Raw genomic sequence first — 20,639 nt, 5'->3', positions numbered from 1 at the left:
AACAGCGCCCCTCTGTCTCAGTGTGTGGAGCCCATGTATCTGATGCTGTCTGGAAGAAAAGAGTATTACATGTTGCGGCCGTAGCATTTGATTGATTGATGCCAACAAGCATTTCAAATCAAATCAGATTTTATGTCACATGTGCCTAATTCAACAGGTATTACACATTGAAATGCTTACTATCAAGCCCTTAACCAACAATGCAGTTTTAAGAAAATACCCCCCAAAACGTAAACGATAAGAATAGCAAATAATTAATGAGCAGCAGCAAATAACAATAGCGAGGCTGTATACAAGGGGCACCTGTACAGAGTCAATGTGCGGGGGCACCGGTGTCGAGGTAATTGAGGTAATATGTACATGTAGGCAGAGTTATTAAAGTGACAATACATAGATAATAACAGAGTAGTAGCAGCGTCGAAGAGGGGGTTAAGGGGCAGCAATGCAAATAGTCTGGGTAGTCATTTGATTAGAGAGAACAGTCTATGACTGGGGTGGCTGGAGTCTCTGACAATGTTTAGGGCCTTCCTCTGACACCGCCTGGTATAGAGGTCCTGGATGGCAGGAAGCTTGGCTCCAGTGATGTACTGGGCCGTACGCGTTACCCTCTGTAGTGCCTTGCGGTCGGAGGCCGAGCAGTTGCCATACCAGGCAGTGATGCAACCCGTCAGGATGCTCTCGATGGTGCAGCTGTAAAACCTTTTGAGGATCTGAGGACCCATGCCAAATCTTTTCAGTCTCCTGAGGGGGAATAGGTTTTGTTGTGCCTTCTTCACGACTGTCTTGGTGTGCTTGGACCATGTTAGTTTGTTGGTGATGTGGACGCCAAGGAACTTGAAGCTCTCAACCTGCTCCACTCCAGCCCGTCGATGAGAATGGGGGCGTGCTCGGTTCTCCTTTTCCTGTAGTCCACAATCATCTCCTTTGTCTTTATCACGTTGCACCACACTGCCAGGTCTCTGACTTTCTCCCTATAGGCTGTCTCATCATTGTCGGTGATCAGACATACCACTGTTGTGTTATCGGCAAATTTAATGACGGTGTTGGAGTTGTGCCTGGCCATGCAGTCATGAGTGATCAGGGAGTACAGGGGGGGACTGAGAACGCACCCCTGAGGGGCCCCTGTGTTGTTACCTACCCTTACCACCTGGGGGTGGCCTACCAGGAATTCCAGGATCCAGTTGCAGAGGGAGGTGTTTAGTCCCAGGGTCCTTAGCTTAGTGATGACCTTTGATGGCACTAAGGTGTTGAATGCTGAGCTGTAGTCAATGAATAGCATTCTCACATAGGTGTTCCTTTTGTCCAGGTGGGAAAGGGCAGTGTGGAGTGCAAAAGAGAGTGCATCATCTGTGGATCTGCTGGGGCGGTATGCAAATTGGAGGGGGTCTAGGGTTTCTGTGATAATTGTGTTAATGTGAGCCATGACCAGCCTTTCAAAGCATTTCATGGCTACAGACGTGAGTGCTATGGATCGGTAGTCATTTAGGCAGGTGTGGTAAACCGTGGGGTGTTGGGTTGAGTGTGCAGAGATTGACACAGAGACAGGGAGGCTTTAGTCTGAAAAACAACTTTACTTAAGACAGAAAATAAATATATCAAAGAAATAACTTTTTAGGTTTTGCTCGGTCTTCCTTCTCTCTCATGGGCAGGTGGGACGGTAGCGTCCCACCTGGCCAACATCCGGTGAAATTGCAGAGCGCGAAATTCAAACTACAGAATTCTAAATATTTCATTTTCATAAAATCACAAGCGTAATACATCAAAATAAAGCTTAACTTCTTGTTAATCCAGCCGCTGTGTCAGATTTCAAAAAGCCTTTACGGCGAAAGCACACCATGCGATTATCTGAGGACAGCGCCCTGCATACAAAAGCATGAAAACATATTTCAACCAGGCAGGTGCGCCACGAAAGTCAGAAATAGCGATATAATAAATGCCTTACCTTTGATGATCTTCTGTTGGCACTCCAAAAGGTCCCAGATACATCACAAATGGTCCTTTTGTTCGATAATGTCCTTTATATCCATAAAAAATCTGTTTCGCTGGCGCGCTTCAGTCAATAATCCACCCAGTTTCCCTCCATCAAAATGCATACAAAATGAATCCCAAACGTTACTAATAAACTCTTCCAAACAAGTCAAACAACGTTTATAATCAAACCTTAGGTACCCTGATACTTAAATAAACAATGAAATTTAAGACGGAGAATCGTTATTGTCTTTACTGGAGAAAAATACCAAAGAACGCGCTCTCTTCCACTCGCTTGGAAACACTACAGCCAAAATGGGAGCCACCAAGAAAAACGACAATTTCTGGCAAATTTTTACAAAAACCAGCATGAAACTCTTGCACTTATAATAAAAGTGACAGACATTTTTTGGGGGGGGATGGTTTTCCTCGGGGTTTCGCCTGCCATATCAGTTCTGTTATACTCACAGACATAATTTTAACCGTTTTTTCTATATAGTGTTGTCTATCCAAATCTACCAATTATATGCATATCCTAGCTTCTGGGCCTGAGTAACAGGCAGTTTACTTTGGGCATGCATTTCATCCGGATGTGAAAATACTGCCCCCTACCCAAGAGAGATTTAACCTCTTATGGCTAGGGGGCAGTATTTTCACGGCTGGATAAAAAACGTACCCGATTTAATCTGATTATTAGTCCTGCCCAGAAACTAGAATATGCATATAATTATTAGCTTTGAATAGAAAACACCCCAAAGTTTCTAAAACTGTTTGAATGATGTCTGTGAGTATAACAGAACTCATTTGGCAGGCCAAAACGTGAGAAGATTCTGTACAGGAAGTACCCTGTCTGACCATTTCTTCCCCTTCTTTGTCATCTCTATCTATTACAAGGGATCTCTGCTGTTACGTGACACTTCCCACGTCTCTAATGGGCTCTCAGAGCCCGGGAAAAACCTGAATGACGTAATTCAAAGCCCTGGCTGAAACACACAAGCGTTTTTGCTAAGTGGTCTATCAGCAGACAAAAGGCTTAGGCGCGGGCACTGCCCGCCCCCGCCTTTCTGTTTTTCCCTCTGTTTACAGACACGCAGATTCCCGGGCGGAATATTATCGCTTTTCTACGAGATAAATTGCATAAAAATTGATTTTAAACAGCGGTTGACATGCTTCGAAGTACGGTAATGGAATATTTAGAATTTTTTTGTCACGTTATGCGCCATGTACGCGACCGTGATTTACCATTCTGATAGTGTCTAGAACTCACGAACAAAACGTCGCTGATGGAACATAACGATGGATTATTTGGGACCAAACCTACATTTGTTATTGAAGTAGAAGTCCTGGGAGTGCATTCTGACGAAGAACAGGAAAGGTAAGACCATTTTTCTTATAGGAAATATGATTTTGGTGAAGGCTAAACTGGGTGGGTGTCTAAATAGCTAGCCCGTGATGGCTGGGCTATGTACTTAGAATATTGCAAAATGTGCTTCATCCGAAAAGCTATTTTAAAATCGGACATATCGAGTGCATAGAGGAGTTCTGTATCTATAATTCTTAAAATAATTGTTATGCTTTTTGTGAACGTTTATCGTGAGTAATTTAGTAAATTGTTAGTAAATTCCCCGGAAGTTTGCGGGGGGTATGCTAGTTCTGAACGTCACATGCTAATGTAAAAAGCTGTTTTTTGATATAAATATGAACTTGATTGAACAGACATGCATGTATTGTATAACATAATGTCCTACGTGTGTCATCTGATGAAGATCATCAAAGGTTAGTGCTGCATTTAGCTGTCTTCTGGGTTTTTGTGACATTATATGCTAGCTTGAAAAATGGGTGTCTGATTATTTCTGGCTGGGTACTCTGCTGACATAATCTAATGTTTTGCTTTTGCTGTAAAGCCTTTTTGAAATCGGACAGTGTGGTTAGATTAACGAAAGTCTTGTCTTTAAATAGCTGTAAAATAGTCATATGTTTGAAAAATGGAAGTTTTCGGATTTTAGAGGAATTTGTATTTCGCGCCACGCCCATCATTGGATATTGGAGCAGACGTTCTGCTAGCGGAACATCTAGATGTAAGAGGTTAACTGGTGTCCGTCTCTCTCCCTTCTCTCCCGCGGTGTTCCATCGTGCTCCTTTTATTTAGCCTCCACGGCTGGTTGGCACTTTCCTCTAATTACCTCCACGGGGAGCGTGATCACACAGTCGTCCTGAATAGCTGATGCTCTCATGCATGTTTCAGTGTTACTTGCCCTGAAGCGAGCATAGAAGGGATTTAGCTCGTCTGGTAGGCTCGTGTCACTGGGCAGCTCTCGGCTGTTTTTCCCTTTGTAGTCTGTAATAGTTTGCAAGCCCTGCCACATCCGACGAGCGTCAGAGCCGGTGTAGTACGATTCGATCTTAGTCCTGTATTGAAGCTTTGCCTGTTTGATGGTTCGTCGGAGGGCATAGCGGGATTTCTTATTAGCTTCTGGGTTAGAGTCCCGCTCCTTGAAGCGGCAGCTCTACCCTTTAGCTCAGTGCGAATATTGCCTGTAATCCATGGCTTCTGGTTGGGGTATGTACGTACAGTCACTGTGGGGACGATGTCATCGATGCACTTATTGATGAAGCCAGTGACTGATGTGATGTACTCCTCAATGCCATCGGAAGAATCCCGCAACATATTCCATTCTGTGCTAGCAAAACAGTGTTACGTTGTGCCACTGGCCTCAGACGATTGAAGTTCAATATGTAGCCTAGTAAGCTCACATTAACTAACGTTAGCTAGCTAGCTAACTTATCTGGTTCATTGCTGCCCATACGAGGAAGTTAAGCTAGCAAGCATTTTAGCTAGGGAGCCAATGAAAACAAAAACTGAAAGCGTACTGTTTGACAGGACCATACTGTTTTGCCAACATGAAAGAGCGAAGGATGGCATTGGCGTTCAACTAGTCTACAGTTATTCTCTAAAACAACGTTGGGAGGTGGCTTATGGTAGAGAAATTAAGATGTCTCAACTTGAGACATCTGTGTCATTGTCTTGTGACAAAACTGTACATTTTAGGGTGGCCTTTTATTGTCCCCAGCACAAGGTGCACCTGTGTAATGATCCTGCTGTTTAATCAGCTTCTTGATATGCCACACCTGTCAGGTGGATGGATTATCTTGGCAAAGGAGAAATGCTTACTAACAGGGATGTAACATTTGAGAGAAATAAGATTTTTGTGCGTATGGAACATTTCTGGGATCTTTTATTTCAACTCATAAAACATGGGACCAACACTTTACATGTTGCATTTATATTTTTGTTCAGTGTAAATCAATAGATGTTTAGTAAACTGGCAAACATTAACTTGCTTGACCATGCTGCAGATCATATAACTATTTGCTTTGAGGTTTTCACGGGACAGATGTTGCTCTTGGGTTTGTGATGACACAAACGTATGTGTAGTTCAATTTATTCCGCCGCTGTTACTGTCTTTTTGTTGTGACGGCCTTAATGTACAGTACCAGTCAAAGTTTTGGACACACCTACTCATTCAAGGGTTTTTCTTAATGTTTTACTATTTTCTACATTGTAGAATAATAGTGAAGACATCAAAACTATGAAATAACACATATGGAATCATGTAATAACCAACAAAGTGTCAAACAAATCAAAATATATTTGAGATTCTTCAAAGTAGCCACCCTTTGCCTTGATGACAGCTTTGCACACTCTTGGCATTCTCTAAACCATCTTTATGAGGTAGTCACCTGGAATGCATTTCAATTAACAGGTGTGCCTTGTTAAAAGTTCATTTGTGGAATTGCAGCACAATTAAATGCTTCAGAGTTCAAGTAACAGACACATCTCGTCATCAACTGTTCAGAGGAGACTGCTTGAATCAGGCCTTCATGGTCGAATTGCTGCAAAGAAACCACTACTAAAGGACTCCAATAAGAAGAAGAGACTTGCTTGGGCCAAGAAACACGAGCAATGGACATTAGACCGGTGGAAATCTGTTCTTTGGTCTGATGAGTCCAAATTTGAGGTTGTTGGTTCCAACCGTCTTTGAGACGCAAAGTAAGTGAACGGATGATCTCTGCATGTGTGGTTCCCACTGTGAAGCATGGAGGAGGAGGTGTGATGGTGTGTGGGTGCTCCTTCAAGACTGTTGGAAAAGCATTCCAGGTGAAGTTGGTTGAGAGAATGCCAAGAGCGTGCAAAGGTGTCATCAAGGCAAAGAAGGGTGGCAACTTTGAAGATACTAAATATATTTTGATTTAACACTTTTTTTGGTCAATATATGATTCCATATGTGTTATTTTATAGGCTCAAACTGTTGGAACGTTGTCAAGGAGGGCGGTCACATGCTGAGTTCAAGCCAAGCATGAGCCCAATTGGTGGGGGGGTACTCGCTAAGCAAGCAACATGACGTCCGTAATACAAGCAACATGGCAAAAATGTCACCCAGCAATATCAGAGGGCAAAGTGGAGCTGTTACCAAGTGGATACAAGTGGCTCTGGGGTAGCACAGAGGAGAAGTATTGGGAGAGTGGTGGTGGTCTGGTTTTGTGTCACTCACTTCCTCCTTGTCTTCCTCCCCTGTGCAGAAAGAGAGACGTCTCCTGGAGAACCGGCGGTTGGACCTGGACATCTGTAAAGCACGTGTCAAGAAAGCCAAGCAGGCCGAGGCTAAAGCGGCGGTGAGTCTTCCTCATCCTCAGACACCCCTCCTCTTATGACTGGTGGTCCCAGTTTGATTGATTTCAGGCCTGACATACAGTTCTAGAGTTGATGAAAATGATTTGAGTTCTCTTGGCTCTGTTTACTTCCCTGTCTATCTATTGACTGTATTACTGGGGGGGGGGTTACTCAAAGGTGATTGTAAAGCAGTTTAGTTATTCAACAGCTACTACCTCCAATCACTGTATGCTTTTGATTAGATACTCTGGTCTATAAGTGGAGAATGAACACAACACAGTTTAACTCACATAATACGAGCTCACTGTTTGTCCTTCCCCCAAGCTTTCTTAAATGTGCTGTCAACTTAGATCAACTCCAACTGGGACATCAACAGAAATCCATAGACCATTAAGACAGCTACACCAATAGAAATGGCCATAGGGGTGGGCAGGGGTGGAGGATTTTCATCAATGTCTAGGGGTCTACCTTTGACTCACCTTCTCTGCAAACCTTACATGGGGCATGGCAATTGTCTCCCCCAAACTAGAATCCCCCTTCACCCTCCAACCTCTCTCATGCTCTTCAGTTTTGCACCTGGAGACCAACGGTGCCCTCTGTTGACTAACTTTGGACTAACATGTTTCTCTGTTATCATTTGCGCAGTGTGAGGGAGATGTAAGTATTGACGAGTGTTGTATTTTCAGCGATCTCGCGTGCCTCTTTTTCTCCCATTTTATTTTTGTCATTGAGTGCTGTTCGGGGCATCCTCCCTCTCTTCTTTCAGATCATCCATGCACCATAATATACTGTGTAGTCCCAAAGAAAAGTTGAATGGGATTGTTTCAGTAATGACATCTAGAGATGGTCATATGAGAGGTGGAACATTTTTTTATTTATTTTTTTCAGTTGACTTCACCAAACAAAATGTTTTGGATGGTACACTGGTGCAACAAAGTTGATGATGTGGAACTGAGACTGCATTTTTATACTGTTGTTTTAAGTGGCCTCGGTGTTTCCACTACCATCTCCAAGGTCTACCCGCCTCATTGTCTGGGGCCCTGAAAGCTGATTCAGGGGCCTCTGGACCCTTTGAACAATACTCCATTGTCCCCTCAGTTGGAAAGCCCTGCTCATTCCCACACTCACACATCCTGAAGAGTGATGGGGGGTATCCAGCCAGTCTGCTGTCCATTCCACAGGTTCAATGGTCAGGTTTGAATAGAAGACAATGCAAAACCAAGATGTGTGCCACCATTATACTGATACCTGAATATTGGACCTTGACTTTGAAAACGTGCATGGCGCTTGATGCAAATAAATATTTGTCTAAGCTCTTCTAATCCATTCATGCCTCATGGTGTGGAGGTAGTATTTTATTCTCATCACTGGCTCTGCGTGACAAAAGACAAGTTAATCATACCATCCAAGTTCCTCTTAACATCATAAAACACAAATAGGCTGCGCACCGCACTGCTACTTGCACTGCACAGTCCTGGGCCAATATCCACAAAGCATCTCAGAGTAGAAGTGCTGATCTAGGATCTGTCCATATAATCATATTCATTATGATCTAAAATGATAAACTGATCCTAGATCAGCACTCCTACTCTGAGACACTTTATGTATATAGGCCCTGAGCTGAGGCCTTCTGTATGGGAGAACGCTCATGCCCTCAAGTGGATGCTACTGTCAGAGCCAGGTCTGTAGAACTCTGGGAGCAGCTGTATGTAGCCATAATTAGCTTAGCATGCTAAGGCAGCTTCTGTCTGTATAGAGGACACATTGGAGCCCCCCATATTCCATGAACTGCAGCTTTGCTTCTCCATCCCAGACTCCTGTGGGAACTGACCGTTTGCTTCTTCTTCTCATTTCTTCTCCCTTTCATTCTTCTTCTTCCTCAGTGTGCTGTTTGTTGGAGCTGCTTGTGTTAATGCGATGCATGACTGTATGACTTTGTTACCCCCTCCTCTGCCTGTAGGCCGAGCCCGATTTTCAGGAGACTAGGCCTCGAAATTATGTTCTGTCTGCGAGCGCATCTGCGGTAAGACGCCCACAGACGAAGGAGACTCATGTTGAGAGATGCATACACACAAAAACACACAGGCTACACTCCATAGAATATGTACAATGGCGCGCGCACAAAAACACACAGCATTAGATGTACAAATTCTGGTTTAGTTGAGTCTTTCAACACAAGTTTAGTGCACTTCATGGCCTACGTCACAGGTTAGCTTTTCTGAATATATCTAGTCTTTGTGGATAATAACTTGGGTGAGACTGTTAGGAAGAGACAGACTTGTAGAAGGTATCCTCAAACTAATTCTCTATCAGATACAGAGGTACCATACTCTGGAATTCTTATCTTCACATTGCCAAAACTCCATCGTCCCTCAATAACTTCAAGCGAAGACTGGGGGTCAGCCTGATGAACCAAACTATTCAGTAATCTCCTCCATATAGTTAAATAATGGTTATATATACACTGCTCAAAAAAATAAAGGGAACACTTAAACAACACATCCAAGATCTGAATGAAAGAAATAATCTTATTAAATACTTTTTTCTTTACATTGTTGAATGTGCTGACAACAAAATCACACAAAAATAATCAATGGAAATCCAATTTATCAACCCATGGAGGTCTGGATTTGGAGTCACACTCAAAATTAAAGTGGAAAACCACACTACAGGCTGATCCAACTTTGATGTAATGTCCTTAAAACAAGTCAAAATGAGGCTCAGTAGTGTGTGTGGCCTCCACGTGCCTGTATGACCTCCCTACAACGCCTGGGCATACTCCTGATGAGGTGGCGGATGGTCTCCTGAGGGATCTCCTCCCAGACCTGGACTAAAGCATCCGCCAACTCCTGGACAGTCTGTGGTGCAACGTGGCGTTGGTGGATGGAGCGAGACATGATGTCCCAGATGTACTCAATTGGATTCAGGTCTGGGGAACGGGCGGGCCAGTCCATAGCATCAATGCCTTCCTCTTGCAGGAACTGCTGACACACTCCAGCCACATGAGGTCTAGCATTGTCTTGCATTAGGAGGAACCCAGGGCCAACCGCACCAGCATATGGTCTCACAAGGGGTCTGAGGATCTCATCTCGGTACCTAATGTCAGTCAGGCTACCTCTGGCGAGCACAAGGAGGGCTGTGCGGCCCCCCAAAGAAATGCCACCCCACACCATGACTGACCCACCGCCAAACCGGTCATGCTGGAGGACGTTGCAGGCAGCAGAACGTTCTCCACGGCATCTCCAGACTCTGTCACGTCTGTCACATGTGCTCAGTGTGAACCTGCTTCATCTGTGAAGAGCACAGGGCGCCAGTGGCGAATTTGCCAATCTTGGTGTTCTCTGGCAAATGCCAAACGTCCTGCACGGTGTTGGGCTGTAAGCACAACCCCCACCTGTGGACGTCGGGCCCTCATACCACCCTCATGGAGTCTGTTTCTGACCGTTTAAGCAGACACATGCACATTTGTGGCCTGCTGGAGGTCATTTTGCAGGGCTCTGGCAGTGCTCCTCCTGCTCCTCCTTGCACAAAGGCGGAGGTAGCGGTCCTGCTGCTGGGTTGTTGCCTTCCTACGGCCTCCTCCACATCTCCTGATGTACTGGCCTGTCTCCTGGTAGCGCCTCCATGCTCTGGACACTACGCTGACAGACACAGCAAATCTTCTTGCCACAGCTCGCATTGATGTGCCATCCTGGATGAGCTGCACTACCTGAGCCACGTGTGTGGGTTGTAGACTCCGTCTCATGCTACCACTAGAGTGAAAGCACCGCCAGCATTCAAAAGTGACCAAAACATCAGCCAGGAAGCATAAGAACTGAGAAGTGGTCTGTGGTCACCACCTGCCGAACCACTCCTTTATTGGGGGTGTCTTTCTAATTGCCTATAATTTCCACCTGTTGTCTATTCCATTTGCACAACAGCATGTGACATTTATTGTCAATCAGTGTTGCTTCCCAAGTGGACAGTTTGATTTCACAGAAGTGTGATTGACTTGGAGTTACATTGTGTTGTTTAAGTGTTCCCTTTATTTTTTTGAGCAGTATATATATATTTTTTTTTAAATATAGCCCATCTCTCTCACACTCACATCCAGACACATGTTTAAACAAAACATATTCTGTTTATTATTTTTTGTGATTTCTGATCAGTTAATTTGTACTTTTATGGTTAGGTTTTGTTATCTGTTTTAACAAACTTTTTAAAATATTTGTTATACTTGTATATATTTTTGTTGTGGTATTGTTTTTATATAAGCCCTTGGTCTTCCAACCTGCACACCGTTTTTTATTTATTTGGTTTTATCTGTATTGTTGTCTATCACTTATTTTCTTTGGTGCAAATAAATGAAACCCTAAAATTTAACTTAAAAACAGCAAAGCAGTGGTGGCTGGGATAGTTGGGATCTGGAAGATTCCAAAGAGTCGGCCAATGTGATGGATCAGAAGAAGGTATATATAAATAGGTTTACACTGTTCATAGCCTATATCAACAATACTAGATGGGATACAACCCCCGCCCTACACTGCTAGAAGAAATGGTGCTATACAGAACCAAAAAGCGTTCATGGCTTGCTTCATACAGATCAGTGTGGTTCAGTCGGTAGAGCTTGGCACTTGCAACACCAAGGGTATTGGGTTTAATCCCTGCTGGAGCCACCCATACATAAAATGTATGCACGCATGACTGTAAGTCGCTTTGGATAAAAGCGTCTGCTAAATGGCTTATATTATTATATATGGCTATATAAAACTCAAGGAAGCACCTTTTATTTTCAGCAGTGTAGGTACTAGCTCAATGGTACTGTGGTATAGTAGGGTGTTACTTGCCCCATCGCCTGTTCTCGAGGCCCTTACAGGGTGTGTATGTATTGGAGCCCCCCCCCCCCACCCTCCCAATGTGACAGACCCCCCCCCCCCATCACCTCAACGCTATGATGGAATCCAGCCAAACTTCAGCACCTGATTTGAGACTTGATTAATTAGTTCAATCATGGAGAGGCCTAACTGAATGAACAATAGACTGAATGCAAATACAAAGTTTTATTTAATTAGAATTGGGGGATGGCCTCGTCTCCGAGGGATGCCCCCCGGAGCCAGATATTGGGATAGCAAGTAGCCCTTTGGTGGACAACTGACCAGAAGATGGCAGGTGTTAGGATCTCTTATCTACCTCATTTTTGCCACCATGCAGTTAGCCAAACAAAAATGGTCCCTTGTTCCACTTTCATAGATCTGTTTTGCTCCTGACGTTGTCACTGTCTTTGTTATCGCTACTGGTTAGGTAACTCTGTCACATTCATCAGTCTGTATTGGAGGAGAAGGGTTTGTTCGTGGTAGTCGTGTTTAGGCTGAATGCAAGCGACGAGACATGCCTGGCCATGCTCTTTTCAGTCCAACACGTTGGACTATATTATTTGTTTTGTCAGTTGTTGTGTCACAGTTGTGTGTCTTTGTCTATAATGAGAGATTCTGTTGTTGTAATTGTCAAACAGATGGTTGTGTATAGTAGGCCGTTGTTGTTGAAAAAGCAAAAAATGTGAATTCTCTTCGTGACCTAAACACTGTGTGTTCACATCCTCCCACGTTTGCCCTTATTGAGGTTTGTATTTCTCCTTCGAGAATCAATTCCTTAGCTGCTTAGAATTCCAGGGGAATGTTTCCCATAGAAATATAATCTAATGAATTATATTCCTATGATGTTTCCCGTCAGTTTGGCTGAACCCTCAAGCACTTCCCAGGGCTTTGTCATGCCGTCTGTGTACTGTTCACACAGACTATGTGTCCTCCTATCATTTTAATTCTGCCAGTCCCACAGAAATGTCATTTGGCTATACTTATCGTAGAGTAAGGAGCAGTCTAATAACATGTGTAATAAATACCCTGTAACAGGACTATTACAGTTAAGTACATGCAGTTAGGGAATAGCTAGTTACTAATGCCTGTGTCCAGTGTGAACTGCTGCGCTACATTTAAAAGTGACTCTTGACTCACATCACCTACCTAACAGTGGTTTCAACAAAATAATCTGATTACTTACTCATGTTTTTAAGTCATTGGCCTCTTCCAGACATGACTAGACTTTTATTGTTATAGGGGGATTCCTCCCATCTTACTACATGGCTAGTGTTTCATCATATTAATGAGTCAGAAAGGGAATGGGGCCATTGGCCCTGAGACAGACTCATGAGACTGCTCTGGGGAGAAATGATGATGTGGATGTAGAACCCCACAAGGTCTGTTGTGTGCTGTCATTGTTGTTCTGAGAATTGCTCTTATCTCCCTTGTTGTCATGCTGCTTATTCTAGCTGTGGAGTGAGGAAGTAGACAAAGTAAGTATCACTTAGTAAGATTGGTGTTTAATAACACAGCATAAAAATGTCATAGACTGCTTTAGGTGTGTGTGTGTCCGTGTCCGTGTCTGTGTCCGTGTCCGTCCAGTGAACTCAAAGTATTTGGACAGTGAAACATTTTTTGGTTTGTTTTGGCTCTGTCAACTAAAACACTTTGGATTTGAAATAATACAATGACTGAGGTTAAAGTACAGACTGTCAGCTTTCATTTGAGGGTATTATCATCCATATAGGTTTAAATGAATGTTAAATAATGTATTGGGTCATTTTGGAGTGACTTTTATTGTAAATCAGAATAGAGTGTTTAGAAACATATTCTATTTTTATTTACAATAAAAGTGACTCCAATGCATTATCTACCATTAATTAATATTGGGCACAAAATCTGAAACGCAACCAAAACAAACAGCAAATGCATCCAACAAATGTGTAGTCACAAGCTTAATGTAGTCATTGCGTGCTAGGAATATGGGACCAAATACATAACTTTTTACTACTTTAATACACATTAGTGAATTTGTCCCAATGCTTTTGGTCCCCTAAAATGGGGGGACTATGTACAAAAAGTGCTGTAATTTCTAAACGGTTCACCTGATATGGATGAAAATACCCTCAAATTAAAGCTGGAGTACAGACCCAAAAACTAAATAAATGTAATTGTTCCAATACTTTTGGAGCTCACTGTACATGCATGTGTGTGCATATACACTGAGTGTACAAAACATTAAGAACACCTGCCCTTTTCATGTCGTAGACTGACAAGGTGAATCCAGGTGAAAGCTATGGTCCCTTATTGAAGTATCTTGTTAAATCCACTTCAATCAGTAGATGAAGAGGAGGAGGCAGGTTAAAGAAGGATTTTTAAGCCTTGAGACAATTGATATATGGATTGTGTATGTGTGCCATTCAGAGGGTGAATGGGCAAGACAAAATATGTAGGTTCCTTTGAACGGGTAATGATAGTAGGTCAAATTTATTTCAATCAATCAAATGTATTTATAAAGCCCTTCTTACATCAGCTGATGTCACAAAGTGCTGTACAGAAACCCAGCCTAAAACCCCAAACAGCAAGCAATGCAGGTGTAGAAGCACGGTGGCTAGGAAAAACTCCCTAGAAAGGCCGAGAACCTAGGAAGAAACTTAGAGAGGAACCAGGCTATGAGGGGTGGCCAATCCTCTTCTGGCTGTGCCGGGTGGAGATTATAACAGATAATGGCCAAGATGTTCAAATGTTCACAGGTGACCAGCAAGGTCAAATAATAATAATCACAGTAGTTGTCGAGGGTGCAACAGGTCAGCACCTCAGGAGTAAATGTCAGTTGGCTTTTCATAGCTGATCATTCAGAGTATCTCTACCGCTCTTGCTGTCTCTAGAGAGTTGAAAACAGCAGGTCTGGGACAGGTAGCACGTCCGGTGAACAGGTCAGTGTTCCATAGCCGCAGGCAGAACAGTTGAAACTGGAGCAGCAGCACGGCCAGGTGGACTGGGGACAGCAAGGAGTCATCAGGCCAGGTAGTCCTGAGGCATGGTCCTAGGGCTCAGGTCGAGGGAGGTCGAGAGGGGTCGAGAGAGAGAGGGGTCGAGAGAGAGAGAGGGGTCGAGAGAGAGAGAGAGGGGGTCGAGAGAGAGAGAGGGGGTCGAGAGAGAGAGAGGGGTCGAGAGAGAGAGAGGGGTCGAGAGAGAGAGAGGGGTCGAGAGAGAGAGAGAGAGGGGTCGAGAGAGAGAGAGAGGGGTCGAGAGAGAGAGAGAGAGGGGGTCGAGAGAGAGAGAGAGAGAGGGGTCGAGAGAGAGGGGTCGAGAGAGAGAGAGGGTCGAGAGAGAGAGAGGGGTCGAGAGAGAGAGGGAGGGGTCGAGAGAGGGAGGGGTCGAGAGAGAGAGGGGTCGAGAGAGAGAGAGAGGTCGAGAGAGAGAGAGAGAGGTTGAGGTCGAGAGAGAGGTCGAGAGAGAGAGGTAGAGGTCGAGAGAGAGGTCGAGAGAGAGGTCGAGAGAGAGGTCGAGAGGGAGGTCGAGAGAGAGGTCGAGAGGGAGGTAGAGAGGTCGAGAGGGAGGTAGAGAGGTCGAGAGGGAGGTAGAGAGGTCGAGAGGGAGGTAGAGGTCGAGAGGTAGAGGTCGAGAGGTAGAGGTCGAGAGGTAGAGGTCGAGAGGTCGAGAGGTAGAGGTCGAGAGGTAGAGGTCGAGAGGTAGAGGTCGAGAGGTAGAGGTCGAGAGGTAGAGGTCGAGAGGTAGAGGTCGAGAGAGAGGTCGAGAGAGAGGTAGAGAGGTCGAGAGAGAGGTAGAGAGGTCGAGAGAGAGGTAGAGAGGTCGAGAGAGAGGTAGAGAGGTCGAGAGAGAGGTAGAGAGAGAGAGGTCGAGAGAGAGAGGTCGAGAGAGAGAGGTCGAGAGAGAGAGGTCGAGATGTCGAGAGAGAGAGGTCGAGAGGTCGAGAGAGAGGTAGAGAGGTCGAGAGAGAGGTAGAGAGGTCGAGAGAGAGGTAGAGAGGTCGAGAGAGAGGTAGAGAGGTCGAGAGAGAGGTAGAGAGGTCGAGAGAGAGGTAGAGAGGTAGAGAGAGAGGTAGAGAGGTCGAGAGAGAGGTAGAGAGGTAGAGAGAGAGGTCGAGAGGTAGAGAGAGAGGTCGAGAGAGAGGTCGAGAGAGAGGTCGAGAGAGAGGTAGAGAGGTCGAGGTAGAGAGGTCGAGGTAGAGAGGTCGAGAGAGAGAGGTCGAGAGAGAGAGGTCGAGAGAGAGAGGTCGAGAGAGAGAGGTCGAGAGAGAGAGGTCGAGAGAGAGAGGTCGAGAGAGAGAGGTAGAGATGTCGAGAGAGAGAGTTAGAGAGGTCGAGAGAGAGAGGTCGAGAGAGAGGTAGAGAGAGAGAGGTAGAGAGAGAGGTAGAGAGGTCGAGAGAGAGGTAGAGAGGTCGAGAGAGAGGTAGAGAGGTCGAGAGAGAGGTAGAGAGGTCGAGAGAGGTAGAGAGGTCGAGAGAGAGGTAGAGAGGTAGAGAGGTCGAGAGAGAGGTAGAGAGGTCGAGAGAGAGGTCGAGAGAGAGGTCGAGAGAGAGAGGTCGAGGGAGAGAGGTCGAGGGAGAGAGGTCGAGGGAGAGAGGTCGAGAGAGAGAGGTCGAGAGAGAGAGGTCGAGGGAGAGAGGTCGAGGGAGAGAGGTCGAGGGAGAGAGGTCGAGAGAGAGAGGTCGAGAGAGAGAGGTAGAGAGAGAGAGGTAGAGAGGTCGAGAGAGAGAGAGAGGTAGAGGTCGAGAGAGAGAGAGAGGTAGAGGTAGAGGTCGAGAGAGAGATAGAGGTCGAGAGAGAGGTAGAGGTCGAGAGAGAGGTAGAGGTCGAGAGAGAGAGGTAGAGGTCGAGAGAGAGAGAGAGGTAGAGGTCGAGAGAGAGAGAGAGAGGTAGAGGTCGAGAGAGAGAGGTAGAGGTCGAGAGAGAGAGGTAGAGGTCGAGAGAGAGGTAGAGGTCGAGAGAGAGGTAGAGGTCGAGAGAGGTAGAGGTCGAGAGGTAGAGGTCGAGAGAGGTAGAGGTCGAGAGAGAGAGGTAGAGGTCGAGAGAGAGAGGTAGAGGTCGAGAGAGAGGTAGAGGTCGAGAGAGAGGTAGAGGTCGAGAGAGAGGTAGAGGTCGAGAGAGAGGTAGAGGTCGAGAGGGGTCGAGAGAGAGAGAGGGGTCGAGAGAGAGAGAGAGGGGTCGAGAGAGAGAGAAAGGGGTCGAGAGAGAGAGAAAGGGGTCGAGAGAGAGAGAAAGGGGTCGAGAGAGAGAGAAAGGGGTCGAGAGAGAGGTCGAGAGAGAGGTCGAGAGAGAGGTCGAGAGAGAGGTCGAGAGAGAGGTCGAGAGAGAGGTCGAGAGAGAGGTCGAGAGGTAGAGGTCGAGAGGTAGAGGTCGAGAGGTAGAGGTAGAGGTCGAGAGGTAGAGAAAATAGTTAAATTCACACAGGACATCGGATAAGACAGGAGAAATACTCCAGATATAACAGACTGACCCTAGCCCTCCGGCACAAACTATTGCAGCATAAATACTGGAGGTTGAGCCAGGAGGGGTCGGGAGACACTGTGGCCCCGTCCGACGATACCCCCGGACAGGGCCAAACAGGAAGGATATAACCCCACCCACTTTGCCAAAGCACAGAAGATCTCTTTGTTTCTTGGGACCTAGAACAAGCATCTCTGTTTTGTCCGAGTTTAAAAGTAGAACATTTGCAGCCATCCACTTCCTTATGTCTGAAACACTTACAGGGAAGGCAATTTTGGGGCTTCACTATGTTTCATCGAAATGTACAGCTGTGTGTCATCCGCATAGCAGTGAAAGTTAACATTATGTTCCCAAATGACATCACCAAGAGGTAAAATATATAGTGAAAACAATAGTGGTCCTAAAACGGAACCTTGAGGAACACCGAAATGTACAGTTGATTTGTCAGAGGACAAACCATCCACAGAGACAAACTGATATCTTTCCAACAGATAAGATCTAAACCAGGCCAGAACTTGTCCGTATAGACCAATTTGGGTTTCCAATCTCTCCAAAAGAATGTGGTCATCGATGGTATCAAAAGCAGCACAAAGGTCTAGGAGCACGAGGACAGATGCAGAGCCTCAGTCTGACGCCATCAAAAGGTAATTTACCACCTTCACAAGAGCAGTCTCAGTGCTATGATGGGGTCTAAAACCAGACTGAAGCGTTTCGTATACATTGTTTGTCTCCAGGAAGGCAGTGAGTTGCTGCGCAACAGCTTTTTCTAACATTTTTGTAGAAGAATGGGAGATTCGATATAGGCTGATAGTATTTTTGATCTTTTCTGGGTCAAGGTTTGGCTTTTTCAAGAGAGGTTTTATTACTTCCACTTTTAGTGAGTTTGGTACACATCCGGTGGATAGAGAGCCGTTTATTATGTTCAACATAGGAGGGCCAAGCACAGGAAGCAGCTCTTCAGGTAGTTTAGTTGGAATAGGGTCCAGAATGCAGCTTGAAGGTTTAAAGGCCATGATTATTTTCATCATTGTGTCAAGAGATATAGTACTAAAACACCTGAGTGTCTCCCTTGATCCTAGGTCCTGGCAGAGTTGTGCAGACTCAGGACAACTGAGCTTTGGAGGAATATGCAGATTTAAAGAGGAGTCCGTAATTTGCTTTCTAATGATCATGATCTTTTCCTCAAAGAAGTTCATGAATTTATCACTGCTGAAGTGAAAGCCATCCTTTCTTGGGGAATGCTGCTTTTTAGTTAGCTTTACAACAGTATCAAAAATAAATTTTGGATTGTTCTTAATTTCCTCAATTAAGTTGGAAAAATAGGGTGATCGAGCAGCAGTGAGGGCTCTTTGATACTGCACGGTATTGTCTTTCCATGCTAGTCAGAATATTTCCAGTTTGGTGTGGCGCCATTGCCGTTCCAATTTTCTGGAAGCTTGCTTCAGAGGTCGGGTATTTTCTGTATACCAGGGAGCTAGTTTCTCATGACAAATGTTTTTGTTTTTAGGGGTGCGACTGCATCTAGGGTATTGCGCAAGGTTAAATTGATTTCCTCAGTTAGGTGGTTAACTGATTTTTGTACTCTGACGTCCTTGGGTAGGCGGAGGGTGTCTGGAAGGGCATCTAGGAATCTTTGGGTTGTCAGAGAATTTATAGCATGGCTTTTGATGATTCTTGGTTGGGGTCTGAGCAGATTATTTGTTGTGATTGCAAATGTAATAAAATGGTGGTCCGATAGTCCAGGATTATGAGGAAAAACATTAAGATCCACAACATTTATTCCACAGGACAAAACTAGGTCCAGAGTATGACTGTGGCAGTGAGTAGGTCCGGAGACATGTTGGACAAAACCCACTGAGTCAATGATAGCTCCGAAAGCCTTTTGGAGTGGGTCTGTGGACTTTTCCATGTGAATATTAAAGTCACCAAAAATTTGAATATTGTCTGCCATGACTACAAGGTCCGATAGGAACTCAGTGAGGAACGCTGTATATGGCCCAGGAGGCCTGTAAACAGTAGCTATAAAAAGTGATTGAGTAGGCTGCATAGATTTCATGACTAGAAGCTCAAAAGATGAAAACGTCTTTTTTTTTGTTGGTAAATTGAAATTTGTTATCAACACCTCCGCCTTTGCGGGATGCGCGGGAGATATGATCACTAGTGTAACCAGGAGGTGAGGCCTCATTTAACACAGTAAATTCATCAGGCTTAAGCCATGTTTCAGTCAGGCCAATCACATCAAGAATATGATCAGTGATTAGTTCATTGACTATAACTGCCTTGGAAGTGAGGGATCTAACATTAAGTAGCCCTATTTTGAGATGTGAGGTATCACAATCTCTTTCAATAATGGCAGGAATGGAGGAGGTCTTTATTCCAGTGAGATTACTAAGGCGAACACCGCCATGTTTAGTTTTGCCAAACCTAGGTCGAGGCACAGACACGGTCTCAATGGGGATAGCTGAGCTGACTACACTGACTGTGCTAGTGGCAGACTCCACTAAGCTGGCAGGCTGGTTAACAGCCTGCTGCCTGGTGCAGTAGGTGCCAGGTGCACCGGTTTGTGTCAAGAACTGCAACGCTGCTGGGCTTTTCACGCTCAGTTTCCCATGTGTATCAAGAATGGTCCAGCACCCAATGAACATCAAGCCAACTTGACACAACTGTGGGAAGCATTGGAGTCAACATGGGCCAGCATCCCTGTGGAGTCAACATGGGCCAGTAGTTTCCTGTGTGTATCAAGAATCCAGCCAACTTGACACAACTGTGGGATGCATTGGAGCTAACATGGGCCAGCATCCCTGTGGAACACTTTCGACACCTTGTAGAGTCCACGCCCTGACGAATTGAGGCTGTTCTGAGGTCAAAAGGGGGTGCAACACAATATTAGGAAGGTGTTGCTAATGTTTTGTACACTGTCTACTGTAGGACTCCGGTAAAAAGTAGTGCACATCGTAGGAAATAGGGTGCCATTTGGGTCCCCCCTCCTCTGCACAGATGGGCACTAAACACAATTAGCCCTCCTACCCCAGTTTACCTTGCCTAAATCATTACCGTCCCATATCTGATTTGAGACGTGCAGACAAGTCTCTTCAACTAATCTTGGTTACTCAGAAGTAAAATGATTGTAAAAAGTTGTCACTTCCAGTTTAATCTGTCCACGAGAGATTACTCAACTAACCTTCGTGCAATATCTCAATTGAATTTGACATCAATGACCTTTTGTTCAATAATTTGCTTCTTTATATCCCCAAAATGTCAATTTATTTGGCACGTTTGATTCAGAAAAACACCGGTTCTAACTCGCCCAACATGCCTACAAAGTATCTAATAAGTTACCTGTAAACTTTGTCCAAACATTTCAAACAACGTTCAATTTTATGTATCCTAAAACGTAAATAATCGATACAATTTAAGACAGGAAATACTGTGCTCAATACCGGACGAAAACAAAGTGAAGCACGTTCCAGGTCGCGAGCACCAAAACATTAGAGTGACACATGAAAATAACAGGGCTACTTCTTCATTTCTCAAAGGAAAAACATCAACCAATTTCTAAAGACTGTTGACATCTAGTGGAAGCCATAGGAAATGCAAGCGTATTTCTATTGAAAAGGGATTGCCATAGAAAACTAATGGAAAACAGATTGAGCTCAAAATACATTTTCCCTGGATGGATTGTGCTCGGGGTTTCACCTTCCAAATCAGTT

General features: G+C 44.8%; 1 protein-coding gene across 13 annotated transcripts in view; it reads left to right on the top strand.

Annotated features, from left to right (window-relative positions):
* The window catches only part of sh3glb2b (SH3-domain GRB2-like endophilin B2b), a 41,851-nt gene that overhangs the window by 13,417 nt on the left and 7,795 nt on the right, over positions 1-20,639 (top strand). For 4 of the 13 annotated variants that reach the window (XM_029710135.1, XM_029710133.1, XM_029710134.1 and 1 more), the window contains one exon: positions 6,550-6,642. In XM_029710135.1, coding sequence (XP_029565995.1) covers positions 6,550-6,642 — 93 coding nt within the window. Of the gene's footprint in view, positions 1-6,549; positions 6,643-8,600; positions 8,664-11,013; positions 11,089-12,944; positions 12,969-20,639 lie in introns of all 13 variants that reach the window. The other 9 variants (XM_029710123.1, XM_029710124.1, XM_029710122.1 and 6 more) reach the window with 4 other exon arrangements.

Source organism: Salmo trutta, chromosome 23, assembly GCF_901001165.1.
Source record: "Salmo trutta chromosome 23, fSalTru1.1, whole genome shotgun sequence".
Taxonomy (NCBI): domain Eukaryota; kingdom Metazoa; phylum Chordata; class Actinopteri; order Salmoniformes; family Salmonidae; genus Salmo; species Salmo trutta.
Note: the sequence above shows the minus strand (reverse complement) of the source record. Positions and strands in the feature narration are given on the sequence as shown.